Source organism: Brienomyrus brachyistius, chromosome 5 (genome assembly GCF_023856365.1).
Source record: "Brienomyrus brachyistius isolate T26 chromosome 5, BBRACH_0.4, whole genome shotgun sequence".
NCBI lineage: Eukaryota > Metazoa > Chordata > Actinopteri > Osteoglossiformes > Mormyridae > Brienomyrus > Brienomyrus brachyistius.
Genome location: NC_064537.1, coordinates 29801713 through 29818726, shown reverse-complemented (window position 1 = coordinate 29818726; position 17014 = coordinate 29801713). Strand labels below are relative to the sequence as shown.

Genomic DNA, 17014 nt, shown 5'->3' with positions numbered 1-17014 from the left:
AAAAGAGCTCATTGACACTATTTTATAGAATATCTTATCATTCAAGGTAATTGTAGACCAGGAAAAATTGCAATGCAATTCATGTTAGTAGTTTGTTGGCCTGTGTAATTTACATTTGAAGCATAAAATTGTACATAATATCCATCCATCTACCATAATCACTTTTCCAGTACAGTGCTGTAGTGAGTTTGGAGCTCATCCCAGGAAGCGTAGGGCATGAGCCAGGGGGCACCTGGGACTGGATGCCAGTCCGGAATCACTCAGCAGGAGATGCATTGACACCAGTTTACCTAACTGCATGTTTCTGGACTGCGGTACGGAGTACGGTATTTGGGGGGAAAAGCTACATACAGTGTCAGGCAGAAATTTGGACACACCAACGCAAAGAAAGGTTTATTCCTACTATTCACTTATTTCTACTATTTCTATCTTGTTTTAGAATCGTTATGAAGACATCAACACTATAAAATAACATATATGGATTAGGTACTACCCAAAAAGTATTAAATAAAAAAAAATTGGAGGGGAGTAGCTCTGTGGGTAGTTGGCTGGTTCAAATTCCAGGGTTGGCAGAGTGATCCCGCCATTCGGCCCTTGAGCAAGACCCTTAACCCCAACTGCTCCGGGGACTTGCTGACCCTACTGTCTCCCTTACTCCAGTTCCATGAGGTGGCCTTCTGGGATGCTTTTCCAGCTGCCCTGAAGGAGGTCCCACATATATTCTGAACAATCATGGAGCGATTTTACTCACAGGTCAAACTCCTCCAGAACCATTTCTCCTGTGATTAGGTCAAGTGGCTGGGTCACATGATGTGACACTATCACTCTCCTCTGTAATCAGTTTGACATGTCCAAACTTTTGACTGGTACTGTATGCTACACACATGCTAGATATATTAATAGGCATAATTTGTCATTCTGGTAATCCTATATGAAAATTTGTCCTTCAAATACACCTAACACTCAAGTAACATCCTGCAGTTTATTCTAGTGCATAAGTGTGAGTTTCACGTTGCAATATAATCCTGTCTAGTATCTATTATTATCATGGGCTTTCTTTTAATTCTGGCTGCAATGAAAAGGTAATGAATTATGCAGAGGGTGGCATTATGGTTAGTGTGGCTTATAAGTCTATACAAGTGCATGTCAAAAGAGCAAAATCTCACTAAAATACAAAATTTCACTAATAAACAAGACATCATATTTGGCACCCATGCAGAAATCATTTATTTATATATGCATCTACCTCATTATTTAAGCAATAGAATTTCTGTCCAAATCACAATGCAGCAGAAATGTACAGTAATCACAGACATATAATATGAGTAAGGAACTGAATAGGTCTGACAGCAATTCTGTGGTTTTGCACTGGGATAATGACTAACAGATGCTAACATATGACAGATAGATGCTAACATGTCCTACGGTTTCAACCTCCTTGACTGGATAGAATAAAAAGCCAATGGTCGTGTTTCTTTGCTCTCTGAGCTTGTTTTCAATGAAAGAATACCCACAATTATTACCTGTGGTTACTGTAATTTACAGTGCAATAATATTCATGGGCCCAGGCAGCCAGCTTTTCAATAATGTAGAAGGTAATATTTGTCATGTTGCCGAAACAGATAATGGAACAGATGCTCCTGAAGAAAAGATCATACGCAACAAAGCTCTGATGAAGAAAGCATTAAATAGAAATTAAAAGTAACCAGCAAAACCTCCTGCCAGTTAAGGAAAGCAATTAAATTCTTGCCTTGAATAGAAGGGCTAAGGTAGGAGACCCAAGAAATGGCTCACTGAGCTGTGCTGTAATTTAAGCTGTCTAATTGAAAAATAAATGTGCGGGTATTTTGTAACTGATATGTAAAAGCAGAACTACAATATCCCTTCATATTTTTGTGCCTTTAATCCAGTCCAAGAGAGCTAATGCACTGAATCACACTGGGGTCATCAGTCATTATTGTGCTGTACTTCCAGGGTAATCTTTTCCATGTTGTGCTAGATTATTATCACTCCAGTAATGCAGAATTCATACTGATACTGCAGTCCACTATTACAGCACAGCAGAGCCATAAATGTAATATATGCCAATATAATGACTGTGCTTGTGTGGGATAACCAAAAAGATAAAATAATAAGCGTGACATGTCGTTTGTCTTTCATGGGCTTTGCCATCATTTAATACATCGTTACAATGTACTGGAAAACTCACACTATTCACAATAAACAATAAACACAAGCACAATATTACCAGCAACTGAGTAAAGCATCTGTAATTTGCCCCGCTTCAATAATGCCCTCCGTAAAGTTAATAAAATAACCAAACCCTGTGCACATTTAATGATTCCTGCCTAGGATAAGTGGCTAGAAGATGGACACATGGATTTGTGTTTGAAACATGTCCTATATACACACAAAATAATCAAAACATGCAATCAATACATTAATGTTTCACTCATGATTAGTAAGCGATTCATTCTATATCTATGTTAGAGGCTTTGTCCTGGTGTTCCCTGTCTTGCTGATTCGCTGTGAGACATGGACGCTACCCAGTGAGCTGAGACAAAGACTGGACTCCTTCGGTACTGTGTCTCTTTGGAGAATCCTTGGGTCCCACTGGTTTGACTTTGTGTCGAATGAATAGTTGCTCAGGGAGTCCTGAATGAGGCACATTACCTGCATTGTGAGGGAGCATCAGTTATGGCCATACAGCCACTTGGCGCGTTTCCCTGAGGGTGATCAGGGAAGGTCGCCAACTGGGATCCTGAGTTGTTTCGTCGTGTAGTTGGTGCAGCACCGTGCTGTACAAGTGCATGCTCCCCAACCTGACCTCACCTGACCTACTGTAATGTAGTGATTCTTTTTTTCATTTCCTTTATGTACTAACCATCACCAAGTCTTATCATGGGCTCTTTTGACCTGATAATTAAAAATTTAGTTTTTATGTTTAAGAAACACAGGGATATTTCTTGCTTGCATGTCCAGAACTTGTGGGAGCCATTGTTGACCTTCAGAAATGGGGCCTCATTTCTGCACTAATCAAAATGCATTGCAAGAGCCAACAGATGTTTCAAATGTTAGCATTTATGTTGCTTGGCCACCACTGAGTTTGCCTGAATCGTGTTGTCACATAGCTTTAAACACCTTATTTACTGGTGTGTGGCCTGACATGCGGATCCTCAGAGTTCATTATAAGCTTTAAGGGAAAAGATGCTTTAGTGAAAAAGATTTTATTGAGGGGAACTAAGCAAGTCCAGGCAGATTGTTTTATTCTTCATTTTAGAATGAAAAAGTTACAAAGTCTGTAACAGAACATGACAGCAGCCATATACAAACACTGAATTGAAGCAAATCGTGGATATTTAGGATCTATAATGTAAGGATTAAATTACATTTCTTGCTAGACAAATGCTGGAGGAAGAAAGGCTTTTGAAACAAGATGTCTTTTTTTTAATTAATCTGTGTTACACTCATTTTGGAATCCTTATAGATTCGGAAATGAAATATCAACTTCAATTATGTATCTGCACCGGTCTTTTCTTCTAGTAGCTAATTTTCACTTTTTATCATGAATAAAATATTTCTGACTGAAATAGCTAAGATGTTTTGCAAAGGTTCTGCTTTTAATGACGGAATGTCTAGGCTGATCCATGAAAATGAGATTTAAGTCACCATTTCTTACAACAGACAATAAAAACATAGTAAGGATGAGTTATGGGGTCATTAGTAGAAGGAGGTTATACACTGATAATATTTGCTGCAATTCCAGCCCAGAGAATGTAGTAGTTAATTAGAACCAACACAGCTTTCAAAACTGATAAACTAACAAATACGTACAAATAAAGACCTTAATTTACCACAATGTCGTATATGTATAGTTTCCATTTTATTTAAAACACTTTAATTAAAAAGTATGAAATCCCTAATGAGAAAATAATGATGTTGACACAGGCTGCAGGCAGAGTGGAAGGATTAAATTAATTACGGTTTTGTTCTCATACTTCATCTACAAACTGTTTTTTTTTTATTCATTTCTTGTTTGTTTCACAATTTTCTATTCCCTCTTTTTTATCCAGTTTATGTTTTTATGATTCAACATTAAATCATTATAACACACTCCCACATTCACACCGCATAACAGGAAATAATTTGTCTGATCAATTTGTAATACTCCCAACACAAGAGACACTGAATAGTCTGGACGGTGATAAGTTAAAATGCCCTTGATTTGAGCCAGGACTAGCAAGTGGGACAGAAAGTTAAGAAACTGGATTCTCTGGATGTTATGGAGGTAATAGCAGCAGAATCAGGAAAAGAGGAGTTCTTGGAGAACAACAGATCAAGGATAAATTTAAGGCAAGCACGGTGCCTGTATCAAGATCTCAAGGTCCCTGTGGAAGGTACAGTAAGGGAGACTGCGTCATTAACTGTGTGCCAAACTAAGCAGAACTGGATAAAAATGAGGAAAGCAAGAGAGATAGCATGGGACAGAACGGATATATGGAATGGAGACTGGACATGTCTATTACAGCAAGGGAGGTATCTGAAGAGAATGAAGTCTGGGGTTTCGAAAAGAATGAAAATGGGCTGGGATAGACATGTGACATGTGGGTCAGAGTAGGTTTGTATTTTAACAACAACTTTGGCAGTTCAGATATTTTCCAGTCGACGCCCAGAGTTGGATTGAGTTGGGTTGATGTGTAGCTTCAAGGCAGCAGGTATATGAATGTGGAGAGAGAGCACGAGTTTTGGCTGACAGTCACGTGGGAAAAAGCTTCAGAGGGAAAATCTGGGCAGAGGGGGACAGGGGAGCGAAAACGAGGTGAAGCAGAGGGCAAACTCAGACATAGCTACACCAGGAAGTACATGGATCATGTGAATGTCCATAAATATTCAAGAATTGAGGGGTGCCCTTTACTATGGCTAGTGGTATTGCTCGCAGTGCTAACAAATATACTCTTAACATTTTCAAAAGCACACCTTCTTGGAATCTCCTTGTGTATAATCAAATAACTGTTCTACTACTGTCCAAATTCCCATCTTACTGCACCGTCCTTCAATGTGTTCAGGATTGACTGTCCATCCCCCCACCTGCAAATGATTTGGTTACAACCAGCAGATGTTTTCTCCCAGGACAGCTGGATGCCTCTTTTCTGCATGAAATATAAATATACCACCGTTGCAAAGTGTGGTAGCCCTCTGACTCTGACTAAACATAATTGCAGACTGTTAATCTTGTAAAGCCACACACCTGGCTTGTAAATTACCTTTCACTTAGCTATGCCTGTCTGTTTTTATTCAGCAGTGCTTTTAGATCACCTCAAAAAATGACTTCAGAGGTAGAGAAGCCTATTTGGCATCAATACCTCCAAAAATCCTATCCACTCTATTCGGCATACCCATCAAATCCATCCCCTCTGAACAAAGGCTGCTCCTTGGCATTAGGCTCCACTGTCATATGTACCTTAGAGTGTTATTGCCATGCTGGGGTGTCTGGATTTGATTGCAGATGGATGACACTTATCTCATCCCCTAATCCTGCAATAGAGTTACTGTTGAATACAGTCACGACTAACTGTAGCTGAAATAGAGGAATGAAGATCTGAGACGGCGTGACCCTGGTGTCTTCTAAACCAAGGGCATCGCTGAAAGACAGCTGTCTGCCCTTTTCTCTGTACATGAGACTTCTGAATGACCTTACTGATAAATCGCTCAAACAGTGCGGCGTATCAGTACCGTCGATTCTCTATCATGCCAGAGCGATGCCTCTGCTAGCACACTGCTTGACCTCAACGACTGGTGACAGCTAACGAATTGAATCCAGGCCACTGCATGAGCTTTATGTTGCGGTGCAGTGAGTAATGAGCTGTGCAGCTTTGGGGATTTGTTGACACTACACAGCCAACTTCACAGATCAGTCTATTTATTCTAACAGAGAAGTACATGGTGAGTTACCATATAGTTAGTGAAATCACTCTCTCCCATTACCAGCTTATTAAAATGGGAGAGGTTAACCCAGAGCTTGGTAGCAGCAGTTATGGAAGATGGATATTATTATTATTATTTATTCACAGTCTATGGTTTATATCACAAGCGATTGCTTTAAGACTACAAGCAAAACAGGGCCATTGGAAAAATTGCCAAAAGAATTGAATTAGTCAGTGTTTAAATGTAAATTCATTTTATTTGCAAATAAAAGTGTAATCTATCTTACTGTACTAATTGAATCACTTCACCAGAATTGCTTTCAACAATATATACATTCATTTTCCCTTTGAAACCAGAATACAGCCCAGAGACTCCCACTGATATACTATGCTTCAGTTTAAGTCTATGGGAGATTCTTGTACACTTTGTCTAAAAGGAGAATAGACACTTATTGGTGAATATGCTCCAATTGTGTGTCTTTGGAGCCCGACCCGGAGGCTGTACTTCACCGCAAAAACTATACATAGTTTTTGCTTGGGCAAGTTGATCGGATAATTAGACTTGTCAGATATTTGAGACCCGCTTGGAAGTCAGGCTTCTCTGCAGAAGACAAGATAAACTACTAATGTTATTAATGCCCACGACTGACAACTTCCACATGGTGCTGGCAGTGTTTACTCACAGTGTTCATTCACCGACTCTGTCCCATTTCAGGGGTTGTGCTCTTCTAAGGCTCTGAACGTTGCAAATATTGCAAATAGAGTCATTGTCATTGTGTTTTGAATTTGATTGTTTAATTTTCAAGTTCACTAATTTATAATAGAATAGTTAATTAATGGGGCGGCAGGGTGGTGCAGTGGTTAGCACTGTTGCCTCACACCTCTGGGACCCAGGTTCGAGTCTCCGCCTGGGTTGCATGTGTGTGGAGTTTGCATGTTCTCTCCATGTCGTCGTGGGGTTCCCTCCGGGTACTCCAGCTGGCCCCCCATCCTGGGTTGTTCCCTGCCTCATGCCCATTGCTTCCGGGATAGGCTCCGGACCCCCCGCGACCCAGAAGGATAAGCGGTTTGGAAAATGGATGGATAGTTAATTAGTTAACTTGCTAATTAAGCTGTGTGTGTTAAAGCTGAGCTAGAGGCTTTGAAGCGACACGGCAGACACTGCAGCCAATGCTAACTTCATTCTAAAGAAGTTCTTTGATAAAGGAGAGCAGGATTTACATGTAAGTGACTATCTACTAAAAATAGATAACACCTTTTTAGGTCATACTGCCAACTGTCCACATTGTGTTTCCCCATTTTAAAAATCATACTCCCCTGGTATATATCGTATTCTGATTAACAAATGAGTAATCAAATAATAATGAAATAAACAAAGAAATGCAGAAAAAAGGTATAAAACACACAATAATGAACATAACTGGCTTACTCAAATGTCTTTTCTAATATACCATTGCATGTTCTAATATGATATTTGAGATTGCAAGCCAGGTTGAATCGGTGGTACTTTGTAAGCTTCTCTGCAGTGAAGAGATTTTGTGATGATTTCTACTGCATCGTCCTCCAATGTGTTCAGGATTGACTGACTATCCCTGATTTCTCTTCAGCCTCATGATTTCTGATAGAAGCTTCCCTCTAATTTTTTAAATCCGCCTCTTACCTCTGTACCATGCATTACCGTGTTATTTTCTCACAGCCAAGCCATACTTGGGGTCCGTTGTCAAGGACATCGGATATTCTGGGACATTGAAAAATAGGGCATTTATTACTGATGTGGTTTTATTGGGATCGCCACATTTGCAGGTGTCAGGCCAATTTGGTGTGTACAGTGACGGATGTTAGCAATATGAGGTCCGTATTCTGTTGAAGCAGAGCCGAGAAAAGCTGTCCAAACTCTCATCCCAAATCCTCTCAGAAAACCTACCCACTTTCAGTGTTTAGACCACAGTCCTGCTAGGCACAGGCTTTTCTAGACTTCTGATGTCTAGGGAACAGCTCTTTCTGTCACAGTGCAGGTGAAGGAGGTAGTTAATGAGGCAATTCTGACTTTGATGGTGCAGTCTGCCTTGGGGGCTTGGAGCAGATGTGCTAGTTTACATAAGGATCAAACTCAGTTGTACTATAGTGAAGTTCCAGCTTTTGCTGCACATGGTGCATGATGCTGGGTGATGTGCTGCTAATGAATGGTGGCTGGAATTTGGCAGCCAGATGAACACAGCTAATCAAAAAGCAGCTTGTGGGCGTGGCCTCCTCAGAGCAGTACTGCGGCCTGCTCCTTTCAATTTTCGCAGGCCAAGCCTTGCTAAAGTAGAACATTATTTACAAGTAGAATCCTCGGGTCTCTGGAAAGAGTGAAGAAAAATGTTTTCATTTCGTATTTTGTTTGTTTTTATTTTTCCTGAAGGAATGCATTGGGAAACATTTCCAAGATGTTCCAAATATGCAAATAGGTGATAGAAATGACTGGTCACAGCCATGTCAAATAAGTTTCAAGGTAAAAAAGGGACAATTTATAAGACCCATGACCCTGGCACAGTAAAATAAAATTGTCAATTTGCTGAATGTTTGTTAGCCTGCAGCCTGTTAGTTATTGAATACTGTGGATGGTTAGCTTGCACTATCTAGCCAAATGTTAGTGGACACCTCATCACACCTATATGTGCTTATTGAACATCCCATTACAAAGCCATGGACACTAATGTCATTGGTTCTCCATTTGCTGCTATAGCAACTGCTACTCTTCTGGGAAGGCTTTCCACTGGATCTTGGAGTGTAGTTGTGGGAATTTGAGCACATTCATCTACAAGGGCATTACTGAGGTCGGACACTGATGTGAAGCAAGAAGGCTTGGCTCGCAGTGGGCTTTCCAAATTATCCCAGAGGTGTTCAGTGGGATTGAGGTCAGTGCCCTGTGCAGACCAGTCAAGCTGTTCCACGCCAACCTTGCCAAATCATGGATTTATGGACCTTGCTTTGTGCAAGGGACCTTATGGATCTTGCTTTGTGCACATGGTCATACTGGAACAAGAAGGGCCTCTCCAAAACTGTTATCACAAAGTTGGAAGCACACAGTTGTCTAAAGTGTCTTTGTGTGCTGACATATTAAGAGTACCCTTCACTAGAACTAAGGAGCCTAGATTAAACCTAATATTTGGCATTGTGCACTAATCTTCCAAGTCAAAATTCATCCATCAGACTGGCAGATAGTAATAAGTGATTCGACACTCCAGAGCATGCATTTCGATTGCTCCACAGTCCAATGGCAGTATGCTTTACACCTGTTGCGCTGCGAATAGCGGCTTGGCCATGGAAACTCAATCGATAAACCTACCAATGGACATTTCTCACACTGGCCGTACTTTTTGAGACACATAAATGCCCTGAATCTATTGTCTCAATTGTGAAAAGGTTATTTTTACGTGACACATGCTTCAACACTCCTGCCCTGCCAGTTTGCATGTCCTACCTCTACATGGCTGAGTTGTGGATGCTCCTAGATGCTTCCACTATACAATAACAGAGTTAACAGTAGCCTAGCGCTGGTATGAAAGGGCAGGATATTTATGACCTGATTTGATGCAATGGATGCATCCTATGATGGTACCACATTCAATGGCCCTTCAGTATGACCCATTCTACTACCAGTGATTGTCTGAGATTTTCATGGCTCTAGTTTGTGCACCTGCTAACAATGAGTGTAGAAGAAACTGCTGAACTCAATAAGTGGAAGGGATGTCCACATACATAGGACAGATAAAAAATTCCTACTATTTCTTTAAGGTCAATCTGAGGGTGTCTACAAATTGTCGGTTTTATAGCAGAAAACACTGTGCAATGTGTACATTGTTTACAGGTATATATTTTGAAAGTTACATGGATAAGGTTTTAAGTCAGGTTTTCTGTCAGTGTACTGACAAATACAAAACTGGTTCTCGTGGGACAAGAAATGTTTCCTCAGACAAAACAACGGCAGCAATGTGGGACATTACTCAAACAGTCATCGCAAGACTGTAGATGAAACACCCCGTATGTGTGGACTGTCGTAAAAGAAGGAAGAGGATTCATACAGTTTGACTGCCTTCCACCCCTTGGAATATCAGATCACAACCTGGTATACCTCCATTCAGGATATAAGTCACTGGTGCACAGGCAGCCAATCACTACAAAGGCTGTATAGACGTGATCAGAGGAGACCTTCATAGTTCTGCAGGACTGCTTTGAAGCAACCAACGGGGAGGTTTTCTGTCTCACAGACTATATCAAGTTCTGTGCTGACAACATCATTCCCAAAAAGTCTGTATTCTATTTCCCAAACAATAATTCCTGGGTCAAATGATGAAAGACATCAATGCCCTTCTTAATAATAAGAAGAAAACATTCAGGTCCAAGCAACAAGGATGGGGCAAAGAGGGTACGGAGGGAGCTATCAGTCAAGATCAGAGAGGTTTGAAGGGACATGAAGACCATCACTGGCTGAAAGACCAATAGCCAGCTGACAGAGGGCAACATGGATAGAGTCAACGAATTTAAGCTGTACTTTGACAGATCTGACCGTTCGCCTCTGTTGAACCCTAGAGCTGCCCCACCACTACCAGCACTACTGCTCCTAGTACTTCCCTCCCCCACTTATTACAGCTATCAGCACCTCATCTCTCCTGTCATCTCTCCACCCAGACTGAAGTGGCTAAGAGTCCCCTTCCCTCCACTACTCTGGCTCTCTGTCCTATACCTACATCTGTCACCTGCTGTCCCATCATGTCCAAAGTGAACAGAGACCTGTGCATATTCTATCCAGGAAAAGCAGCCGGTCCTGACGGCATCAGTCATAGGGCGATCTGCACCTCCCAGCCCTGCGGAGTACTGCAGAGCATATTTAACTTGAGCCTCAGACTGAAGAAGATGCTGACACTGTGGAAAACTGTCCCCGTGCCAAAAAAGGCACATTCCAGTGCCCCATTTGATTATGACCTTTGAGAAGCTGGTCCTGGAAATACTAGGCCACTGGATAGGTTGTCACTTGGTCCCTTTCAATTCGGCTACCAGGAAGACGCCATTATCTACATGCTGCACCATGCCTACTCCCACCTGGACAAGCCAGAAGGTACTGTGTGGATCATGTTTTTCAATCTCTCTGATGCCTTCAATACCATCCATCCAGTCTTGCTTGGGAGTAAGCTGTTGGCTATGCAGGTGGACGCTCTGGTGGTGCATGGATTATGGACTATCTGACCAGATGCCCACAGTATGTTTGTCTTCAAGGTAGTGTGGCTGAGAAGGTGCTGAGCCTCATACTGTAGGAGAGCAGCAGGGATCAGTGCTTTCTCCCTTTCTCTTCACCGCTCTGTACCACTAGCTTCAAGCACAACACTAGCTCAGCAATCTCCTGAAATACTCAGATGACTCTGCACTCTTCAGCTGTGATGGAGACATGACAAAGAACAGAAGGGTGGTGGACAACTTCGTTAACTGGTACAACCGGAATCATGTACAACCTAACATTTATAAGAAGAAGGAACTGGTAGTGTACCTGAGAAGATCACAGTCTCTGGTTGCTCCTCTGGCTGGGTCAGCTCTACGAGAGGAACTGGACACTATCGAAACTGCGGCAGACAGGAGGATGCTGTCCAGACTTTGGTTGATTATGGACAGCGCCACTCATAGAAGACAGAAGAGGACATTCAGCTATAAATTACACAACATTAAATGCTCCACCAAATGCCTCAGGAATTCGTTCCATCCAACAGCATTCAGACTGTATAACCTGGGAATCACCCAGGGCACATGTGCATTACCTTATCAATATCTGTTTGTTTATCTTTCTAGTGCAATATTTCTGTACTTATTGTCATATTCACCACCTATTCATTTATTACCATTTTTACAGGATATACAGAGATTGTTGCCTGTGGTACTGCATATTGTCTGTTATCCTCTGGAATAATAAAAGTTTTCTGATTGTGATTCATTCCATGCCCTGCCCGCCTGAATATTAGCCATGCCTGTTGCCTATCGTCTAGTTAGCCCAAGGGTGTATCAGGACCTCTGTGAAGTAAAACCTCAGTGAGGTATGCAGCCTGTTCTTTCAAAAACTTGCTGTATTTCAGTGTTGATTTCACATCTCGTCGGCACCCAAATATAACATTTTATAATGCCTCTACCCAGCACAAATTATTCTTGTGTTTCTGTTTACAGTTATTGTGTTTAATGATTACTTTTATTCAATCTTATTTTAATGTACAGCATTCTGACTGACCTGTGTTTGAAATTTTGCTATATAAATAAGCTTGCTTTGACTTGCCTATGTAGGACTGCAAAAAGAATGGACAGATTTGCATTTTATGCGAGCTGAGCATGCAGTTTTTTTGCATTGAACATTTATGGTCATGCAGGTACCAACAACTGAGGACACTGAGGTCAGGTCCAATAACTCCAATAACCACAATCCATTACAGGGCATACATAGGAAGGACTAACACTATTGACCTTGGGATTTAAAAAATCCTGACTACGGCCCTGTTTATGATTATTTGTGGGTGGTAACTGGGCAGGATCTCAGGCTTGTGTACACATGCAAGATTTGCAAGATTTCAATTTATCAAGGGGACATTGGGTCCATATGTGTGTACACCAGAGTTCAATTAAATTCAACTCAATTTTATTTATATAGCACCTTTTCACAATGTTACATTGTCTCAAAATGCTTTGCATTAATCTTGCCCAAAGCCCCCAGTGAGCAAGCCAAAGGCGACAGTGGCAAGGAAAAACTCCCTAGTCGGAAGAAACCTTTGGAAGAACCAGACTCAAAGGGGGAGTCCATCCTCCAGGGGCCGGCAGAGGAAGTCAAATGAACAAGATGCTGAAATCCTAATTTACATACTGTAGTCAGAATCTCAGTGTGGGGGGGGGGGCAGGCAGGTGATGGCAAGCAGGTAGGTGCTTGTGCTTCTTCTGATGGCAAGATGAACAGTGGTTCAGTAGCAAGACAGGCAGGAGAGACATCACAGGCAGAAGGGCAGGCAGGCCGGAAGTACGTCACAGCTAGTAGAGGTGTCGCAGGCAGCAGGGTATGCAAAATCTTGAATTTTTGGGTCTCCAGGTAGCACAGCCCAGGAGGGGTAGAGGAAATAAACAGTGGATTAGTCAAAGTAGGGGAGACTAGAGGCACTGCAAACAGTTAGGTGAGTGCAATATGTAAGGTGTCATACCCAGCTCGTACGATCCTCGTGTGTGCCACACCCCCCTGATTATCCACGTGTGCTTCCCTGATCGTACCCAGCTGCGTCTAGTTATTTTTGATCAGTTCTGTCTAAGTCCAAGTCTTGCCTGTGTCCCTGGTCCGTCATTGATGTTGTCAATGCCAGTGTTCCGTCCTGCCCTTACCTTCCCCAATAAATCCCCGTTTTCCCCGATTACGCTTGCCCTGCCTGTTTCCTGCCTACCTGCCTGCCTGTGTGCATTACCCGTGCCGTGGATCGTGACATAAGGTTTATAAATATGAATTTTTTGGGTGTACAGAATCTTCTGTTTTCTTTCATATATATTTTTTTAATGATGGAATTTACACAGAGTTTCATAAAGAAGGGTTTCTGTATGTGAATTGGATTGTATTACTTGTGTTTATTTTGAACTTGGCCTGTGTTTTGATACTGACTTATGTTTTGGTGCTGGTCAGAACCTGCTTGTTCTGCTTGTGGATCTTGGAATCATATCAAATGAAATTCAAACCGTGCTTTAAGAGCACACACATCTCCATCTACTACCTTCCTCACTTTCTGCTAGTCCAGTGGTTCTCAAACTCGGTCCTCGGGACCCACTGCCCTGCTTGTTTTCTATTCATTTTCAAAGCGTACATCCTGTGGTTATCCATGTAGTGCATCGATCATACTGTAAAGTGTTTCAGTTAACTAAATTTACAAAACCTTTGATAACTTCATGATAGAATTCCTTATCTGAGTTACATTCCATTTCTTTCAGATGCTGGTCAATGTAGCCGCCAGCAGTGATAAGGTGAGTTTGGAGAATTACTTTCCTGCATTTCCTTTATTTGAATAACTGATAGTGTTTTCATCATTAACAAACACAGATATAATATTATTTTTAACCATGAAATTCTAATGTTGGTTCAAAAAAGCATTTATTGATGAGGGAGTTTTTTTTTTTTTTTTAAAGGGATGTAAATCATTGGCCCCAAGGCCATTTGATTACGATTATTTGATGCATCAGAAATCATCTTTATATTTTTTTTCTGCCATTATGTGATTTGATTATTTTCAGAACCTAAACTCATACTACCTTTTTTACTTTCACTGAAAATTCACAAATATGAGAATGAGAACTGAATTATACATGACTGATGGAATTCAAAGAAAGTACAATCTCACATCATACATTTTTATTGTTGTTATTAAATAGGAAGAACAAGATAGCATAAATTGTCAAAAAGGCCAACTACTGTACAGAAGAAGAAAAAAACAGACATAGAGGAAGCTCTACCAGATTGGCTGCTTTTACTACGGTTAAGTAGTTGTGTACCTATGTGGAAATTTTGACCAGTATTAATAACCAAAATAATATTTGTTTAATACCACTGATACTAATAACTGGCTACTCTGCGAGCCACTTGCCAAGTGAGAGGGCAGTGGGGGGATGGTTGCCGGCAGTGAAACTTGCTCAGGGGATGAGCGAGTTCAGGACTACCTGTATCTGAATCCAGAATGGGCACGGCTTAATATTGGATGTGTAACCTGGAGTTTTGTGGATATTCCCTTATAACTTTATAATCCCTTAGACTTTCTCCTTCTCAGGGAAAATATTGTGTAAAGTTAATGGTTATGTGGGAGGGACAGAATGAGTTGCAGCCAATGAGCATTGTTGTTTTTTTTGAAGTCCAATGAGAAAACGAAAAGAAATGCTGAAGACAGACAGGGATATCTATCAATAGTGTGTAGATGACAGTTGCCTTCGGAAAGACATTATTTGTACTGGATACTCATTTCACCTGGATATTTGGCTCACTCCTGCTTGCTGAGCTGTCTGCCCCAGATTAGTAGACTGACATGTTTCTTATTGTGTGGAAAATGAAAGCCCAATCTGCAGGCCAGATCTAATGATGAAACATGTCAGCATAACAGGTCGGCATAAGCTGTGAATGAGCCGGCGAAATCCCTCATCCACTACTATGGAAACTGGCTGATTGTCCAACGCGATCATCTCCATTGTTGTAGTTCTTATGTTGGGTATGGCACAAAACCCACTTTTTTGTGGTAGCTTGTGAAGGGAACAGTGGCATGCTCCTACCCTCTGTAGTGCCAGGGTCACTCTTTGGGCAAAGAGTTAGCAACCCTTTAACCCCCCTTGCTAGGGGTTTGTATGCATATGGGAAACTTTCCTTCTAGCTGCGATTGGCTGAAGAAGGCTCAGCAGGGTAAGCCTGTTCCTGTGATTGGAATGTCACAGATTTGAGCCCAGCCTGGGGAGAATAGTAACCGTTGTGGGCCCGTGAGCAAGGCCCTTAACCCATAGCTCCACTGCAGGTGACTGCCCTACACAGCTAAGCTTACTCTCAACTACATCTGTGTCTGTGAATCACGGAGAGCAAGATGGGGGTAGGCAAAAAGAGAAATTCCTCACAAGGGATCAATAAAGTGTGGTTATTATTAAGACTGCACTATACCTTCCCGTGGGAGCCCAGTTTAAAATAGGTTCCTAACACCTCTTTGCCGTTAATAAGAGGCGACGAATGGAGAAGTGAATGGACCATGAGATGTGATCCATGTCAGTGGAGGAAGATGATCCCTGAGAAATGCTGTGGTTCCTACAGTATAAATGCTGCACTTGTGGTGGTGATCATAAAGTCTCTTCAAGGGAATGCCCTGTGTGATCAAAGAAAAGGCAACACAACAGATCAAGTGTATGAAGAAGTGAGATGCACTGAGACTCAAGAACTGGCTGGGATATTTACATCTTTTAACCTAACAAAAACTTTTGCCTCTGCACCAAAACGTCAATGTGAGTGTGAGTGCCAGACAGACTAGACCTGGGTTACCGGAGATAAATCTTAATCAATTGGTAGGAGTTCCTCTCCTTAGCTAAGGCTAAACGATCTTAAACCCTGACTGACTCAGACCATGCACAGTCCAGACAGTCTCCTAATCATCTGGCAGAGTAAAACCTGTCTAATATGCGAAGCAAAAAGAAAACACACCTACAACAAAAGCAGGTCAGGATGATAGTTCAAAGACTCCACAATTAAGGGAAATTGGAATGAGTGATGTTACTTTGCATTAGCTGTAGTCATTCCCTGAAAGGCAATGCTAGGGGACAAGGGCCAGTTTTACCCACCTGATGTCTATAAATTGTCCAGTGGAATTGTCATGGTCAATTCTGCTGAACTTCAGCAATTGACCAACATTTTAAATCCTTTTGCCCTCTGTCTCCAGGAAACGCACATGGTACCAAATAATTCAGTTTCTTTAAAAAAAGTTTAGCAATTTTCAATAACTTTGGTCTGAACTGCATTTGTGCTGCAGGTGGTACAACGAACCTAATAAGAGACTTAATTCATAGCTGCAATTCAGTTAACAGCAATTTACGGGTCACGGCAGTCTATCTCACCTTACATAAAGCCATCACAATCTGTTCCCTATATTCCCCTTGATTTATCTTTAACTCACCAGGAGTTGGATAATCTTGTTAATAAGGTGCCATCCCATTTTATTCTTATAGAAAACTTTAATGGCTGTAATTTGCTATTGAGTAGATCAAATCACAACACGAAGGGTAAGTTAGTTGAAAAAATGATTGAAAATCGTGATTTATGTTTGTTGAATGATGGATCTTGTGCTTATTTATAGACAATGCATGAAACAGAGGGGGCAGTGGATCTTCCTCTCTGCCAAGTTCAGTAACTACTTGAAATTTCTTGTAAAAGTGCGGGCAGATCTTTGTGGGAATGACCATTGATCAAAACCCACGAAGGAGAAGCTAAGAAACAGTACTTAGAGAGATGACAGCTGACAAAAGTAGACTGGTTTGCCTTCAAAACACTTCATTGTGAGCGGTTATGTACAGATCAAGATATTGAATGATAT

The 17014-nt window shown here is 41.4% G+C and overlaps 1 protein-coding gene across 9 annotated transcripts in view; it reads left to right on the top strand.

Moving 5' to 3' along the window:
• The window catches only part of LOC125741731 (RNA binding protein fox-1 homolog 1-like), a 440599-nt gene that overhangs the window by 41524 nt on the left and 382061 nt on the right, over nt 1–17014 (top strand). For all 9 annotated transcript variants that reach the window (XR_007397837.1, XR_007397838.1, XR_007397839.1 and 6 more), the window contains exon 2: nt 13899–13931. Coding sequence is in view for 6 of the 9 variants with exons in the window: in XM_049012998.1 (XP_048868955.1) it covers nt 13899–13931 (33 nt within the window). In the remaining 3 variants the exon portion in view is untranslated. The remainder of the gene's footprint in view (nt 1–13898; nt 13932–17014) is intronic.